This window comes from Euprymna scolopes, chromosome 23, assembly GCF_053919585.1.
Source record: "Euprymna scolopes isolate OS-2025 chromosome 23, ASM5391958v1, whole genome shotgun sequence".
NCBI lineage: Eukaryota > Metazoa > Mollusca > Cephalopoda > Sepiida > Sepiolidae > Euprymna > Euprymna scolopes.
In genome coordinates, this window is record NC_136504.1 from 44,102,239 (window position 1) to 44,121,167 (window position 18,929).

The 18,929-nt window shown below is 36.1% G+C and overlaps 1 protein-coding gene across 1 annotated transcript in view; it reads left to right on the forward strand.

The window, feature by feature from the left end:
- The window catches only part of LOC145245857 (organic solute transporter subunit alpha-like), a 99,481-nt gene that overhangs the window by 32,957 nt on the left and 47,595 nt on the right, over window positions 1-18,929 (forward strand). Inside the window, exons 2-3 of the mRNA XM_080107565.1 lie at window positions 14,571-14,678; window positions 17,185-17,235. Of these exons, the coding sequence (XP_079963691.1) occupies window positions 14,606-14,678; window positions 17,185-17,235 (124 nt within the window). The 5' untranslated portion in view covers window positions 14,571-14,605. The remainder of the gene's footprint in view (window positions 1-14,570; window positions 14,679-17,184; window positions 17,236-18,929) is intronic.

Genomic DNA, 18,929 nt, shown 5'->3' on the forward strand with positions numbered 1-18,929 from the left:
ATATAGGTCACCCTCTTCGACGCTTTTAGTACATTTCTGAGTCCCAGGGGAAGTAACTCTCACTGGTGTCTAGAAACTGCTGTACAAAGTTATTATCTCATCAAGATATTCTTGATAAGAGAATAACTTTAATTTTATCTTTTTCAAGTAAGCGAATATAGCTCAGTGATTCAAAGTATTGTCATCACACTATTATTCTAGTTCAGTCGACTGAAGAAACTTTGACTGTAACACTGTTACCAGGCGTGTCAAAACCGTTAGTTAATAGCTAGTGGTTACTACATGCCTGTTTGTGTTTATCAACTTTAAATTTCACGTAAACAGTATGAAATTTTAACGTAAGTCTGTATTTTTTTAGTGTGTAATTTTTTTAATAATTATAAATTGTTTTCTTAACCAATTGTAATTCTGTATTAATATTAATAAATAATGGTGGTAACTTTTTTTTTTTCAATGAATAAATTGTCAGTAGTATAATTAATGAATTTAATTAACTTTTATGCATTTTTAAATGAAGGAAGGAGGGTCTGTGACTAAAAAAAAAAAAAAGTCGCTCGGTATGCCGGAATAATGTTAAATGAAGAAATAAATTATGTCTAATTTGTCCTTCCATACATATTTGAATTTTGCCGCCAGAGTTTTTTTTTTTTTTTTTTTTTTTTTACGATAAACAAGTCTTGTTCCTACCAGTGTAACACTTTTGGATAATCATTACTTTTTTTTTAGCAAAAGTTAAGTACATTTATTGTATCAATTCATTATCTTAAGACTTTCACTTAATATTTAACTTGGAAATAATTCCAGAAAACTTATATTTTTCTTGCCAGAAAAATGTAAACGCGATTTTTGTCATAATGAATTTTTGTTTTCAGATTTGAGATAAAATTATTCCATGTATTTTTTTATTTCACACGCTTTTTTTTCTTTGAGAAATTAACTTTAAACTATAATCTTTCAAATGTAATAAAAAAGTAATCGAAAAGTAAAAAAATTATTATGATTAACCGACGTTAAAAACCATGCCCCCTCCTACCGAAGCAGTCATTAAATTGCCCATACCTAGTATTAATAGTAAACAAAAATGTTGTACGACAGGAAAAAAAAAGTCTGAGTGAGAAAAATGAAGATTTTAAAGTTCTTTCAACTTTCAAAGGTTGACCAGCAAGAGAGAATGTCTTTCTTCAGTAACTTCTGGCTTCTCTTTACTGACCGATCGTGATTCCCAAAAGGGTTGAAATAGTTCCTCAGGGGACAGATGAAATGCATATGTGCAGTGTTATTCATAAGACCAGACGGATCGCTAGTCTTGGTTTGTTTGAATCCGTACAATTATGCGTGCCTTCAATGTCCGACATAAACAAACAAATCTCTCTTGTACTAGTAACGAGAAATGGTTTGAACAATGTTTATTCTCCAGTGACAATACTGACAAGTAACAAAGAGGGGGTCACAGGGTGGCCATGGTGTGTATGTAAACTAGCCGAGATATAATGTGTCCGCTCTCGTTCCATGATCACTTCTTCTCTCGTTGTCTGGCTGTCTCTCTTTTGTTAGGACGGATGACGTCAGAATATTCCTCCACGCCTTTTTTGTTTATTGTCTGCAATGTCGGTCAGTTCTGCTGACCAAAATTCCCGAGAATTTTGCATCCTCCATTTTGAACTTCTTTGACGTCATCCCCGACGCACCTTGATCCAGGATCGCTGCCCTGACTGACCCTCCTGGGTCTGACCTTTATTGACGTTATCCTCGCAAGCCCAGGCAGCCGACCGTTCTCTCCAGAACTACCTCTGCCATCTGTAACTTCACTCTCCCACGCCCTCTGTAACATGTGCCCTGCAGGTTGATTGGTCAGTGTTTGTTCACATCGCCTAGTAAGGACATTGATTCGCGATAGAAAATAAATCTTTATTTTATTTATGATTCTTGATAAATCCATTTCTGTGTTCATGAAGGTCGCACAAGACTAATTGAAGTCGTTTGGTAAAAATTAATGCAGGATATGTTAATTACTTGAACTTAGAAATTACATCATGATTATCAAATATACATCATGATTCACAACTACAAACTAATGAAGTAGTACAACCAAACGAAAAAAAAAAAAAAAATAACGAAACAACATTGATTTATATGCAACATCTGGTTTTTTTTTTTTTGGTTTACAGAGATATCTATAGATAATATAGTAGTAATTTTCTAACGCACTCACCTCTAAAAGACAGAAGATTTGCTCTGTTTACTGTCAATATGCGGGGGGGGGGGCTGGAAGGAGAAGAAGAAGAAGAAGAAGAAGAAGAAGAAGAAGAAGAAGCGGTAGGTGTGGTTGGTTTTATTGGGAAAAAGGCGAGGCTAACCACGAGAATTCCCATGACTTCAAAAAATAAAGAGACGAAACCCATGACTTCAAAAACATAAGAGTCCAGACTCAAACGGATAGGCTGCTGTACTTTTGCTCAAGACAGAAAACCGGTGATAGACGAGAAAAGTTCCTTTCAAAAGAGAGTTCCGGGGTGTGGGGGCTGAAGGACTCAGCAGTTTTCAGTAAGCCATAAAAGTTGGAATGTCTTTCAAACATTACTTATTGTTTGTTGTACAAGCGGCGTTCAAAAAGTAATGCCTCCTATTTTTTTTCATTATGCCGAAATGAATCAAAGGAGATTGTGAATTGCATTGTTATGATGACTGAATTTATGCATTCATGACCTGAAAGTTTCATCTCTCTGTTGCAGATATTGAATAATTTTAGGTATTCCTCTTTTCTTTCTATTTTTTCCCCTTCAAAAAATCGTTTCAAAATTTATTAACAAAATTATTAGAACTTCATGCGCGTTTTGATAAACTTCAAAAATTAAATGGAATTATCCCCCCTCCCCCAACACATACACACTTCCTAGCTGAAATTGCCAAGATGGCTGCATTGTGATAGGTCTCACTAAAATTTGATTTTCCTCCATAAAAACCACTACTTGATCAAATTACGTGATTTTTTTTTAAAATGAAAACTTCATTCCATAACAGACACGTACATCATACAGATTTTTCTTTACCTTTGTTTTTTTTTAATGCTTTTACTAAACTGCATAAGCACCAAAATAAAATTCTGAAGCACAAAGGTTGCTTGTTTTAATAGTACCACTCCTGTCTTCGTAGCTCTTCAACTTGTTTTTTTGGTTAATAAATAGGATGCATTACTTTTGGCAACACTGAGGCTTCAGTTTTCAGTATTCTGTGAAAATCTTGAGTGCAGTTTCATCTATAATTCAATATAATTATTTTTTGTTAACTTTTCTTAAAATATGTTTATTGATTTTCAAGGGAGGTAATGCGTATGAAAATTATTATTTTTAAAAATTACAATAGATTTATATCAACCCATTAACATCCGTGCTTCTAAGTAATTTGCAGTTGTATTTTGAGTGTCGCCCCCTCTTAGGATTGAATCTTCAACCTCCAGAAAAGCGTCACTTACATCTGAATTTTACCAAGTACTTTATCGACTACACTACAGACTTTAATCCAGTCATGGCTGATGCAATGAGAGAATGCCGACCCCCGTGGATTAAATAAAGGGTTCTGTTTTAAATTTCTGTGTAGATTCTCAAGTTCGACACAAAGATTCCTAAATTTGATGGAAAGATTCCTGAGTTTAACAAAATACATTTAAAAGATTAATAGTTGGATCACTCTACCTCTCCAGAAGGTATCTCGCTGCCGATGCAGTGCTCTATCTGTATAAGAGCCAGGTATGCCCTAAAATGGAGTACTGTTGCCATATTTGAGCAAGAGCTGCTTGTTGTGACCTATCCAACCTTTACAGAGTTCGAAACCAGCTTTGAAATCTAGTAGGTGATGCCCTTTTCTCTTCACTGCAACTTCTTTTCTACAGAAGAAACGTCTGAGGACATGTCACTACTCTATCGTTATTTTCATTGCAAGTGCTCGACTGAACTCTAATCTATGGTTCCCTCTTGCCAAACCTTCACAAAAAAAACACTCGACTAATTACGACCACTATATTCACTTTCCCCCATTTTCTAATTGTGCCTAAATCTAAACGCAGATTCCATGAATGAAGCTTCTTCCTCAGAACTGCCCGCCTGTGGAACCCTGTTCTGTTGACCTGCTTCCCGATTGAATGCAACATAGTAACCTTCAAATCCAATGTAAACAAGTTCCTGTTGAGTCGTCCCCATAAATAATCAAATTATACCGAATTTACACCATTAGCGATTTCTAAACTACAACCTTACATTCATTAACCCTTATCCTCGAGTGGTCTTCGGGCCTTGATAAATGGTGACTCCCAAGTAGAAAAAGAAAACGTCGAAGGTTACATCAACTGAAACATCGTGTGAATAACACTTCAAATGAGAACCCTGGTCCAAATGACTCAGATGCTTTGAACAATCAGTTTCATGTATTAAACAATCCAAAAATATTCCGCATGCTATCTGATGACCGCCTCCACATTCTGTAATGGGCTTACTAGTTTTTTTGAAGTGCCCTACTTAATTGACCTCTTTATAATGCGCCAATACAATATCTAAACATTGAAGCTGCCCGGATGTTAAATGGCTGTAAACAGGTCATGCCAATTTAGCTGTAACACTAACAAAAGCCTCGACTTATTCAAATAATTATCCTCACAAGAATTAGGCAACAACAAAAACAAGATGACACTCTATACTAACATAAAACGAAAGGCGTTTCAAAAGTAATGCCTCCTATTGTTTTTTTTTTTTTTTTTTTTTTTTTTAAATTCCGTCCAAATGGATCGGAAGGGATTGCAAATTGCGTTGTTACGATAGCTGAACTCATGCATTCATGACCTGAAAGTTTCATCTCTCTGTTGCAGGTATTGGCGGTGTAGGACTCTAAGAAAGCAACCTCTGTCATGGACATGCGTCAGAAGCAGATATGTGCTATTGTGCTAATGTATGCAGAAAAAAATGAGCCGATCAACCTCCACTAGCGGCCGTTGAACATTTACAAAGCTGATGCAGTTGATGTCAGCACAGTTAGGAGATGGCTTTGTTGATTTCAGAGTGGCGGGAGAGATGTGATTGACAAAACACACTCCGGCGCCCGTGCACAGCCACCACCTCATTGCTGACAAAAGTGCATTGAAAATGGTGGTGATTATGAAGAAAGAAAAATTCTGGAGCATTATCACAACCACTCATCATCATCATCACCATACGTTTCACTCCATCTCGAGATTTATCATTAGGTAGTGTTCAAGGCACACCTCAGATCCATATCGGAGCATGCTTCACTTTGGAGACAGTCTGTGAAAATGTGTGTAATAGTTTACGCGTTGGTGTTGCAGGGACACCAAACGTCCTGTATGTAGCCTCACTTGTGCAGGTTGTTCCTTATTTTGGCAACCTTTGCTCGAGCCTGGTTAAGTGTTACCCACTCCTCAGTCTTTTCAACCTCCTTTACCCTTCAAAACAGATTTTTTTTTGTGGTACGAGTTGTGGTTGGTGTTGTCACATGCATGTAGATACATGTCTTATTTTGTACATGTGTGTGTGAGGGGGGGTAATGAATTTCTGTGATTTTTGGATATGTTACTATTTGAGATCTTGTAATTACGTGGGTACCATTTGTTTCATTTGAAATTCAATATTTTTTCGTGATTATCTATATATATAAAAGCGAAAATGTGTGTATGTATGTATGTGTGTTTGTATGTCTCAGAAAAACTTTCGACACAGGTCACGGATTTTTGCCAGATCAGTATCATTTTAAATTTCCAACCTTCGCCCGACAAATATTGAAAAATTGGCCGAAAACGTTAATTTCTTCACCCTGAAATCAGCAGTTTTCTACAGGGGGTGGGGTCAGCAAAAACCGTCCTCTCATGACGGGTTTGCTTCTACGCGTGCGTCATATGGTGTCGTAACCTGATTTAGTTTAATGATTTAAAAAAACAGACCTAATTTCATGGACGTCGTCTTAGCTCAGTTGCTTAAAGCGCGGCCTCATTATCTAAAGGTTTTGGGTTTGAATCGTGGTGTGAGACGTCTTTTTTTTTTGATTTTTTAAATTTTAATATTGAAGCAGGTTTATTTAGGCCATTTTTCACGTTCGTTTCTCTGTTTTTTCTGCTTTTTTTACTTCGCTTATTCTTAGGTTTTCATTAACACCCCCCACCCTTGCCCGACCACACACATCCAAAAACACCCAGGCAACGCCCTGTACCCCCCGGGGTTATTTAAGCCATTTTTCACATGTTTATTTTTTTTTGGTTTTTATTTTTCAGATTTCAGTTCGTTCTTCTGTTTTCTTTTTCGCGTTTTCTTTTTTTGTTTTTCCGATTTTTACATTTAACATCGTTCGTTTGCCTTACATTAGTTTTTTTCGATTTTTAAAAGTTTTAAAATATTTACTTCGCTTATTCTTATGTTTTGATTAACACCCCGCCCGAGCACACACACCTTGAAACACCTGGGCAATGCCGGGTACCCCCCGCTAGTAATATAGAAACGGCGAATCAAGGGGTAGGGTATAGTGAAACTTAGGTGGAGTTTTTCCACTCCAAAAATATAGTTTCCACATCAAATGGATTTTAAGAGTTAAGTTGGGGTGTAGGATCTCTCAGCCTATACGTCATAAGGCAAATAGAACCAGGAATGGCGCCAAACTAAAGAAAGGTACTGTACAAAAGCATTTCTGAATAGTTATAAGTGTATGATGTGAACCTGGTTTAGTGATCCGATGGTATAATGGTGTGAATGTTGGGAGTGACCATTCACCTTCTTACCGTGTTGTGCAGTTCGAACCAGGGATTAGCGTTAGGGTTAATGATATAAAGTTCTGAGTCCGTGTCCTCTGATATAAGAGGTTGGGAGTAAGATCATGGTCTGATATTTGTTTCAGAAATTCATGTCGAGAGTGCTGAAGTGCCCAGAATCAGGGTCCAGATTAAATCAGTGGTTGGTTGGTTTGTTGTTTTTGTTTTACGGCATATCAACCCTTTTCAGGTTACTTAATTTCGAATCCAAAGATTTTGAAGAAAAAATTTTTTTAATAGAATATATTTGCTGTTTTCAAGTCGGTTTCTATTTACCCCATAGTTGGGACCCTAACAGGTACTACCACTCCGGGTCAGAGTGGACCTGGGAGCAATGGTAATTAAAGGGTGGCTCCACACTCCCCAAAGCCTGCAAGCTGGGGCCTCACCACTGGATATTGTTTAAGGTCATATCCAGGACCTAAGTTAGTGGTATAGAATGGTATGTTAAGTAAAATTTGTGGGCTGACCACATAAGACATTAAAAGGCAGGGTTTCTATTTTTGTTCCCTTTATATAACTGTGTTACATGCGAGTTAGACTAACATGCAGTTGGCTGTACATGGACGCATTTGAAAAATGTGCATGATTGTGCATTGAATGCCTACGAGTCGCATGCAATGTTCTATCGGGCAAATGGTCAGGCTGTTTTGGGACAATGAAACCCTGAATGTGTAAAATGATGATTGTAAGATTTGTACAGTGAGACAGCAGGAAGGGTGGGGGAAGCATGCCTTATACTCCAATGATGACATGAGGTGGCTACCAGGACTGATATCAATCATAAGAAGACTTTTCTTTGATCGCGGAAGAAATGTCAGGCGGGGCCGATGAGGAATTCCGGATGGATGAAAAACCAAGTGGATGGTTATAGAGATTACTGTACTGTTACACACGTTTACACATGGGATCCAACACGTTGTAGACTCAGTCGCAAAGGAACATAAGACAAGCAACAACTCGACTTTTTTTTATAACAATGATATTCATTTCTTCCTTCTCCCGCCACTCGTGACTTCTCGTTACGACGTGACGTCACTCACATCTCTAACGTGCCCGTCTTCTCTAACATGTTCTGTCTCCTTTTTATAGTCTTCCTTTTTCCTTACCATGACGTCATTTCACACACGGGTTGGTTGGTTGGTAAAGTTCTGTCCTCTGATATAAGAGGTTGGGAATAAGATCATGGTCTGATATTTGTTTCAGAAATTCATGTCGAGAGTGCTGAAGTGCCCAGAATCAGGGTCCAGATTTAATCAGTGGTTGGCTGGTTGGTTGTTTTTGTTTTATGGTATATCAACCTTTCAGGTTATTTAATGCCGAATCCAGTGATTTTGAAGAAAAAATTTTTAATAGAGTATATTTGTTTTTTTTAAGTTGGTTTCTATTTAACCCATAGTTGGGACCCTAACAGGTACTACCACTCCGGATCAGAGTGGACCTGGGAGCAATGGCAATTAAAGGGTGGCTCCACACTCCCCCAAGCCCGCAAGCTGGGGCCTCACCATCGGACACAGATTGGTATTTGCATATAGCTACTATACTCTGTTACATTACCAGTCCAGTAATGGATGGGGTACGACCTAGCCTTGTGGAAAGGTGTGAAGAAAATCCTAGGATTGTATTTTTTGATAAGAGAGATAAGTATGTTGCATATTAGGAACTCTATGTTGTCGGCAATTAAGTATAGATTTGACTATTAGAACCCAGTTTATAATATAATATTAAATTAAAGCCAGAATAGATTTTTCCTTAAGCTTTCATGTGTATTTCTTTTTTTTTTTTACCCAGTAATATAAATGCAGGTGTAATGATTGATTGTTTTGTTTTATGGTTTATCAAATCAACCCCTTTGCAGTTTTTTAATGCCAAATTTGGTCATATTAGTAAAAGTTTTTATGCTTCAAGTTCTTTATATCTTCAAATATTTATTCGTGGTGTTTGGTTTGGTTGTTTTGTAGAAGAAAATCGTTTCCTTTTGCTTTCAATTTTGCAGAACATGATCTAGTTTTGTTAAAGGAAAGTAAAAAACAGTAACCTCAATGTTTGGTGCATTTTAGGTAAGGAAGCCAGCATCTTCAGACAGCCTCATCTCGTAGTACCAGGCGAGTGCAATAGATGAATGAATGTGTAAACTATTGCTAATTCTTCTCCATGGTATATATATGTAAATCTAATATATAAAAGCCTATATGTCTGTCCGTCTCCATATTTTCAAACTCTGTCTCTTCTGGAGCTAAAAGTCGCAGAGCAGCGATAAGGGCTTCAAATGATTCGTTTTTTTTTTATGGACAGTTCTTTTATGGATCTTTAGTCGATTAAAATAGTTTGTAATGGATCAAAAATGGGTCAAAATTGAAAAAAATCGTTACACATTTTGTACATTTATGTTAGTTTATTTTTAATCAGTTCATATGCGTGTCACATTGGTACAGTGGTAACGTCACCAGCTTTGAATGCTACAGTTTGGCTTTCGGTTTCGATTCAAGCTGATAGCACCCAAATACTTTTTTTTTTTAAATTTTGAAATCACGACTCTATAATAATATATACGAAATTTGGATATATTAAAATATCATATTTAAGCATATTTTATGACTGGGCAAAGCCAGGAGTCCCTCTCACTCCCGCTGGTTATTAATACACGGTTCATTGCATGTCAAAGAGGTGGCTTTATATGTGTCTAGATGATAGGTGTGCATAAATTTTAAATTTGTGTGGATTAATTGGGGTAGATTTTAGTGTAAATATTATCTTGTCGGTTGAGGGTATGGGAAGGAAGAACGAGGGTTATCAAGTTAGTCATGCACATTTCGTGTTGTTTAAATACATATGCACCTCTCAAATGTGCTAGGATCGGTGCGAAGGGCTGTCTACTTATAGGAAAAATAAATAACACCTTTAATGAGGTTAATTTTTAACTGTTCCATTTTCCTCTGATTTCTTTTGTGCCAGATGTACCAGATAGGTGACCATTTGGGAATTCTAGGTGCTCTATGTGCTCTCCGCTTATCTCGGCATTTGTTTCCAGTCGTCCTGTACTTCACTTGCCACTGGTATTTAACAATGTCGACTCAGGGGAGGTGTTGTTGGTGATTGCGCACCTCCTGCCACAAAAATTTCATGCTCAATAACTTTTCGTGGGTATCCATAGTCTGTCCAAGACTGAAGGAGCCTGCTGCTATATATATATATATATATATATATATATATATAGACAACTTTTAACAACATGCCAAGAAATAGATGGGCGGAAAAAAGGAATATCTGCCTTACTACAAAAATGCTAGTTTTATTTTGGTGTCTTTAATCCACCCCCACCCCCACATTTTTGCTGATGAGAAGACTTTGTTAAAAAAAAAATCTTTTTATCAAATTATTGTTCAACACATATTGTCTATTTCAATAAAAACATCGTTTCCAAAACGACGTACAATCTATTGATTTTGTTTGTTTTTCTTTTGAAAGTGATTTTCAATTCAAAATTATGAATTATTTTACTCATATATATATATATATATATATATATATATATGTATACATATATGTATGTATGTATATGTATATATATATATAATTTTCAGAATGTGAGAGATGATATAATTATTTATGCAGTCAAACAACGTCGCAGCTTACAAGAGCCATGACATCCAACAAATTGGAAATCCAGTATTCAAGTTTCGCCTTCATTTAGGCTTATCAGTTAAACACATCTGGACTTGGGATTTGAAACCTGAGTCTCTTGCACGTGAGGTGAGTACTCTGTCACTTGAGCAACTATGCCACACACAAACTGTCATCGCTCTTGTAAGCTGTGATATTGTTTGACTTTGGAAATATATATATATATATATATATATATATATATATATATATATATATATATATATAGTAGCGCCAAAAAAGAAATTCTGCACTTGTCGTTTTTTTTAAAACTGCAGATTTAAGCTAAATTGAATGTGACTGTTTAAACAACCTATACCTCATTTGATTCGCCTTTTATTCCTCTATAATTTTACCTGTTCATATTTGACTTTTAATCGAAGCATCCTAGTATTCACGTCAATTTAAAAAAATTAAATTCAAATTCAAGAAGACCGAAAGAAACGCCGCGGTAAGAAATGAGCTTAAAACCAGCTTAAGATATGCACTTTTTAGGTAACAAAGCATCTCTAATCGTAATTGTCATTATTCCAGGTTATACAGAGTAACATTAAGACCATATGCCTCTACTTTTTTTTAATGATCATCAGAAGCTCATTAATCTCCACTTTTCTTGTTTATCTAATTGAGAAATCGGCCACAGATTGAAATTTGATGAGAAAACGGTACGAAAGACTGTGCAAAAACACCAAAACACCTACAGTATTCATGGTATCCCTAAATCTGGTCGTCCTAGAGTTACTTCTTACAGGGAAGACAATGCTATGAAGATCCGCAGCCTCAGAAACAGATTTGAAACGGCTGTTCAAATCCAACACCAGTGTAATCTTGTTTAAAAGTGCGATCTTTCTATAGTTAAGAACAGATTGAAAGAATTTAATTTGCAAGACTGTGTTGCAAGACGCAAGCCAATGATTTCTGTAAAGAACAGAAAGCGTCGTCAAGACTTCGTCAGATGCAATGAATACCATGACTCTTCATATTGGTTGAAAGTGATTTTTAACGACGAAAGCAAATTCAATATGCTAGGCAGTGATGGTAGGCAGTATGCCTGTTGAAGAAATGATAAAGAATTTAATCCTAGGTGCACAGTTTTAACAATGCAAATGAACGTTCAGTTTTAGTGTGGGGCGTAATTAGTGCCAATGATCCTGGGCTTATAGTTCGCTTGCAAGGTCGAATTAATTCGACCAAGTGCAGTATTATGTTGACTGAGCATTTTCTACCCTACTTTGGCCGGAATTTGGATGATAATCCCATCTTCATGCAGAATAATGCTCCCATCCACACAGATGGCAATGCCAAGGGATTCCTTGAAGAGCATGTGTTTAGATTGGCCTGCACAATCTCCAGACCTCAATCCTATCGAAAACATATGGCATTACATCAAACAACAGCTATACAATAATGAAGTTTCAAATCTGGAAGAACTTTGGACAAAAATTAAAGAGAAATGGGATGTCCTTTCACCAGAGTATTGCCGCAGACTAATTCAAGGAATGCCCAAAAGATTGCAGGCTTTTTAATTGCAGAAGGGCTATGCTACTAAATATTAACTAGTTCATTGTGTTCCTGTTTTATTTGTGTTGCATTAATGCTCTTAAGTTACATTTAAATAACAATTTTCCATTGTGTAGAGTTTCTTTTTGCCTTCTCGATTTGAAGTTAATTTTTTAAATTAACGTGAACACAAGGATACTTCAATTAAAAGTCAAATATAAAGAATTAAAATTTTAGAGGAATAAAAGGCGAATCAAATGAGGTATATGCTGTTTAAACAGTTACATTCAATTTAGCTTTAATTTGCAGTTTTTGGAAAAATGACGGGTGCGAACTTTCTTTTTGGCGCCACTGTATATATGTGCATGTACTTTTTGTTAAGATCAATAGGAAAGAACCCAACGGAATGCCCTATCATCAAAAAAGAAATTCAAAATAATAAGAGTGTAATATTTATTTATATTTATATTTATATTATATATTTATTTATATTATATATTTATATTATATATTTATTTATATATTGAATTACAGAAGTTTATAACAACATGGTACCATCGGTTTCGAATTAACAAGCCGACATAGACAATATATATAAATTATAAAGAACTACTTCAGCCTCTTTGGGAATCATCATTGGTCAGTAGAGAGACTGATGAAAGCAACAAAGAAAGACATTCTCTCTCTCTCTCTCTCTCTCTCGCTCTCTCTCTCTCTCTCTCTGCTTCACTTTTTGTTATCAAGTAGGATCTATGACTTATTGTAGTTTCATTAAATACTTTTGCAAGCAAAACCCGATCCCGCATTTTGCTAAATCCTACCCTCTGATGAGAAGGAAAGTATTTTTTGAAACTCCGTGGATTAAGGACTATCCACTTATTTAGTGTTTCCTTTTCAAATTAAATGTATTTTTAACTCTTTTTCAAAGTGTTTTTTTACATGTTTTATTAACTACTTGTTCTTATATATATATGCTTGCTTGAATCGTCACTTGTCATCCCTTTTTTAAAAGATGGAATCGCCCGATCACCGAAGACACGATTCAAGAAGCATGGATGCTCGGATGGTCCACAGAATTATGTAATGATTAAGATATCGTTTCGTTGTTGTCATAAAAACGATTTTGTTTTTCCTTTCATGCGACAGCTTTCATTACATATGACTATAATGTATGGAATTGCATCTTATTTTTATACTAGTCTTGGTGCCCGACGTTGGCCGAGTATTTGGAGGGATGTGTTGAGCAAAAAAAAATAAATAAATAAAAAGTGGTAGCAGGCAGGCAGGTTCGAACCCGTACTGTGAAAGAGGAAAAGAATGTAAAAAAGAGAAAAAAAAGCGTGACGTCTTTGCCGGTGCGTCCACCGCCAAATCAGAAGTGGCGAAGGTTTAAATTAAGGCTGGTCAATTGAAAAGAGGGGATGACTTTCGAACATATCAGCGAAAGAAGCGATCCCACTTTGTAGAAAAATGTCCAGTTGAGGGTGAAGGAATGAATGTTTCCAGCCAATTTTTCAATATTTGTCATCTGAAGGGACGATCTTCAAAACGATACCGATCTCATGAAAATCCGTCACCTGTGTTTAAAGTTTTAGGTAGACATACATACATTTAAACAGACAGATGAGATTTATATTATAGACTAACGAGGGTGCTCCACGTTGCCCGGGTGTTTGGAAAAAAAACAAGTGTTAGTAGGCAGGCAGGCTCGAACCCGTAACGTGAAGCAGGAAAAGAAAGTGAAAGAAAAAACTGAGATCTTACCGCTACACTATGAAGTGAGAAGAAATGAAAAACGTTCAAATTTAACCATTAAAAAGTTGACTTGCAGAAATGAGTTCATGCAGGCACAAAAACGAAAATTGGCTGCAGGCCAGTTTCTGCCGTATTTTGCTTCCCCACGATGTTGAGGAAAACCGGTTCCCCCCAAAAAGAGGAAACTCTGGCAGTGTCCAAATGAATAGCAATTGTCTGATATGAAGGGTTTTTCCCACATTGATCAAAGCTGATTGCCTTCAAGATGTTTCGGCCATGAAGGCCAGGCGAGTCGATTTGTTTTGATTAGTTTCGCTTTATTTATATGAAAAAGACGAACAAGCACGCGGAAGGATGGAATAGAGGGAATTTTATAAACTCGATGAAAATAAATGTAGAGACGACGTCCGTTCACAAATCGTAGTATATAAAAAGTTCTAAAAAAATAGTAATCCTTTCCAGAACCCCCCCCCCCCCTCCATAAAAGCCTTTCTTGGACATACAAGAACGGATTCGCCACTTTTGCCTTTTATACAGGGTGACCCCCCCAAAAAAAACAGAGGACATTCAATTGTTTTTCTGAGCATTTTACAGTCAGCGGAGAAAAAAAAGGCCAAAGACCCTAGTGTTTTGATGTGATGTTTAGAATATAATAAACTACTTATGACCAAAGTTCCATTTCATTTGACCAAAACACTAAGAAACGGAGCCTAATTAGAGTTGGGACCCGTTTTTTTTTTTTTTTTTTTTGGTCACCTTGTATATATAGATGTCTAACTTTGCCGTTAGAGTGAGGATGGAGAATTGAATTGGGAGAGGAGCCTCAAATTAATTTCACTTTATTTTTCAGATTAGCCTGTCGGACGCAAAAGAGGAGCTGAAGCGATGGTGCTTTCAGTTAATTATCACCTAATAAACACCAGTTTATTGGCCAATAACTCCTACTACACAACGAGAAGTGAGTATGAACGAAGATATTCTTGAGATGAGTCCATTTAATCTGCCTTGTTTTATTTTACTTCAGTCAAAATTTCGCAGAAATCAAGGGATCCACTACCTGGTGCTAACTTCTACTAATGTATACTAGTGTATCTTTCTTGTGCTGTCTTTATTTATGTTATAAATTTCAAACAAGTAAAATATTTGTTTATTTTCCTAATATTACGTTGTGATTTGGCTTTCAAGCGCACTTGATGCATATTTTATTTTAACCACAATCTTTTCCCTTTTAAATGGAACTATATGAGATACATAGATCTTCAAATATCATATTAAAGTTCTCCTTTACATCGCAAACATTGAGATAATAAAGAAGTTGAAAACCTAATGTTCCTCTCTCCAATTGACCATTTAAAAATGTTATAGTGTATCTTTCTTGTGCTGTCTTGGTCTTACGGGGTTCCAGGACAAGAATTAATCTAGTCTGGTGGAGTATCAAGCTTTGTGCTATTCGAATATTCCATCAAAGTCCTCCTTTATCTCACAAACACCGAGTTAGTTAAGAAGTTGAGAACAATTTTTCTCTCCTCAATTGACGACTTAAAAATGTTCTACTGCATATTTCTTATAGTCACATGGTCTTACTGGATTCCAGGACAAGAATTAATCTAGTCTGGTGGAGTATCCATCTTCATGCTGTTACTTGAGGTAACATCACTGGAAAAAGATGCACCATTTCTCGTAAATGCCAGTGTGGTTTAATCATACCGAGATCTTATTTGGGCTGCGAATCCTATGTGATTTTGAATATTTAGTCAGGGTTTGATTCCAGGGAAAAGTATCTTCATGCCAGGTTGTTCTGACAAATCCCTATACAGCGAGACCTTAAACACTCGAGGATAGTGTCTAGTAAGAATTCAAGTTCTCTCCAGTAGACATTCAAGATTTTTCTTTTTTAATTTTTCTTATCAGTTTGTTCAAGCTGTGGATGGGGCATCCTACTGGATGCCAAACATTCACCCGCTTACTAAGATATTCCAACCAAGAGATCTTTTAAAGATTCTGATCGTCCCTTTAGGTACAATTGTTTGACTCTCTCTTGCACTTGGTTCGCCGGGTATTTATGCCAGGTAGTTTTGGAAATTATTTTTCATGATTCCAGTTGCTCCTACTGGAATGATAGAGATCTTCCTAAGATTCCAGTTTCTTTTCATGTCATACATAAAACCTTGATATTTCGTTATCTTTTCCCTTTCAGTTCTGTTTGACCCCACATCATTGAGGACACTAACTTCTACTAAGGTTGCTTCTTTCTCCTTCTTGTCCCATGTCACTATGACAGGTTTTATGGCTCCGTTTTCTAGGTACGTAGCTTTAGGAATTGCATAGTCATAGTGGATGGTGTATGGCTTATTTCCAACTGTTTTCTGCTGGTAAACATGTTCCCAGGATTTGCTGCTGCATTCAATATCCAACATTTTACAGATCGCCCAGTGGATATATTTACACACTCTATTGTGCTGGATCACATAGTAGCAATCCTCCAGCAGACCCTTACAGCTGAACGTCAGGTGGCTCACACTCTCTACTTCAGTCTTGGGTGAATACATCTTGAAAATACTTGCCACGCTGCTGGTTGGCCCATTGTTTCTTCCTCATGTTTTGTGGTTAAAGTGCTATTTGAAACTTATGCATGACAGACTAACGAAAATGACATTTCAAACAATGAAATTTCTACAAATATTTCAGACCAATGAAAATCTTATTTCAAACTTGAGTGTGACAGGCCCGTTGGAAACTATCAATGTAAATGCAGGCTTTAATACTCTGAGAATTCTAAGAGTTGTCTCCATTGAACCGTGTGAAGGGTTAGTTCCCTTTCTTTATGCTTTGATGGCGTGTACTTACCTTTGTCTGTATATAAACGAGTGAGTTGATGTTTTTCTCTCTCTTCATCTCATAATGTAATTAAAAGCAGATGTGTCTCTCTTCATTATCATGTATGGATCAGTTCATTCCTGGGTAACACAGGTAGTGCACCACAACATTTACATAATCTTAAGCGATATCTATTCAACAACCCTTTCCACGACTCTTCTTCATCATAGAATTTATTAAAGTAAAACAACCACAATCTTCAAGGGTGTGAGAACCATATAGCAACGTTGATTTAATTTGAATAAAATAAAATATACATTAAGTGCTCTTGAAAACCAAATCACAACGTAATATTAGGAAAATAAACAAATATTTTACTTATTTGAAATTTATGACATAATTATATTTCGATATATACATATTGATCTAATTTGAAGAAAACAACATACTGAAGATGGAGTTTAGCTCCGAAATATATTTATGTCATAAATTTCAAACAAGTAAAATATTTGTTTATTTTCTTAACATTACGTTGTGATTTGGTTTTCAAGTGCACTTGATGCGTATTTTATTTTGACCATAATCATTTCCTTTTAAATTGAACTTTTAAACCTTGCCTAATTTCTGAATTGTTTTATTTTTAACAGTCACGTCCCAATGTTCAAACCACTTACCCAGGACAGGAGATTTGTTGAAATGTAAGTAAATATTCACCTTCTACAAGTAATGGAAAACAGAAACAGCACTAACGTACTGTACTTGCGATAACCCTTATCCCTGAGTGGCTTCTGGGCCTTGATAAGTGGTGAACACTGTGTAAAAAAAAAAAAAACCCCTATGCGGATTTAAATGGCTTCCTCCAAAGGAGGAAGTTCCATGGGAATATGAAATTCACAAGCGGTCTCCAGTCGCATGTATATTCCTATTAGGGCAGATGATGACGTTAGGTTTTTGCAACTCTTGCAGGAAAGTGTTGAGATCCTCCTACATACAGCGCCTGGAATTCCCAAATTGATCACCCATCTGGTACTAACCAGGCTCAACGTTGCTTAACTTCAGCGATCTAATGAGAACTGGTGTGTCAACGTTATTATATAAGTAAGGCACAAGACTAAAATAGACGAGACTCTAAACGAAAGATGTTTACTTGTCTGGTTCCATGCTACGATGACACCAGGCATTCTGATCAGTTGCTCTGTTTTGCGTCCACGCTCTATTGAAAACATCCACAGAACATTGGAGTGGACGCAACTTAGTGTGAAACTTGGGTAACTAGTTGATCTGGTTGTCAGTCATCCCCGCCCCCTAAAAAAAAAAACAAACAGATCTCTCCATGAACAAAACCAAATATTTATTACAGCACAGATGTGTAACAATAATATATAGAAAGCGGAAAATTATTTGTGGGGCAGAAAAGGAATCTGACTGCTACTCAGTGTTCACGCAGACTTGAAAAGTCTTTGAATTTTGACTTTTGCCGGTGAAAAGGTCTTATTTCTATTATTACCTTGAAAAATCTTTGAAAATAAGGAAAATGTCTTGAAAATGCCTTGAAAAGACCTTGAAAATTATATTCTTTATGTCGAGTAAAAATTTGTTGAAATATTAAAAAAAATAAAATAGAAATAAATCTCCCTCTAATTTTGCTTTCATTTTTAATTTAATTAAATTTTTTTTTTTGGGGGGGGGAGGGGGGTTTAGTGTGACCGCCATAAAAAAATACAAATGACCTCCCCATCTAAAGAAAAACTTTCCTTCTGCGGAGGGGACTCTCCAATGGCGAATTCTTCCTCCCCCCCCCCCCGCAAAAAAATGTGATAAGCTAAAATAAGGCTGAATGAGCCGAATTAAAATGGACAAGACGGTAACGATCTTGGTTGGAAATTTAAAAGCTATAAAGAGAGTTAATATTTTAGATGAAATAAAAAGCATTTAAAACTACTTTAAAACTTTACTTTTAAAAAAATGATGCAGGTAAGTCGCAAAGTAACTTTTATTGACTATGGTAACATTTATTTGTTGTATATTTGATTCTTGAACACTTTTTTTTGGAATCGCTTTGGATTATAAAATGGACCCCCCATTTTTTAAAATTTTTTTATTTAAAGAAGATCTTGAAAAACTTTGAAAAGGCCTTGACAATAAACACTGAAAATCTGTACGAACCTTGCTACTATTTCTGGATCGAGAAACCTTTCAGTTTTCTTTCTTCTTTTGTTCTTTAAGGCAGGTTGATTCAACGAGGCAGTTTTTTTTTTTTTATCCGTCTTGTCTTTGATAGGTTTTTAATAAATTATCTGGGTTTGTATTACTGTACACATAGATTCGAAAAAGTTGTCAAAAAAAAATAACAAATATATAACAAATAAATGTTATCAAATCTCTCTTTAAC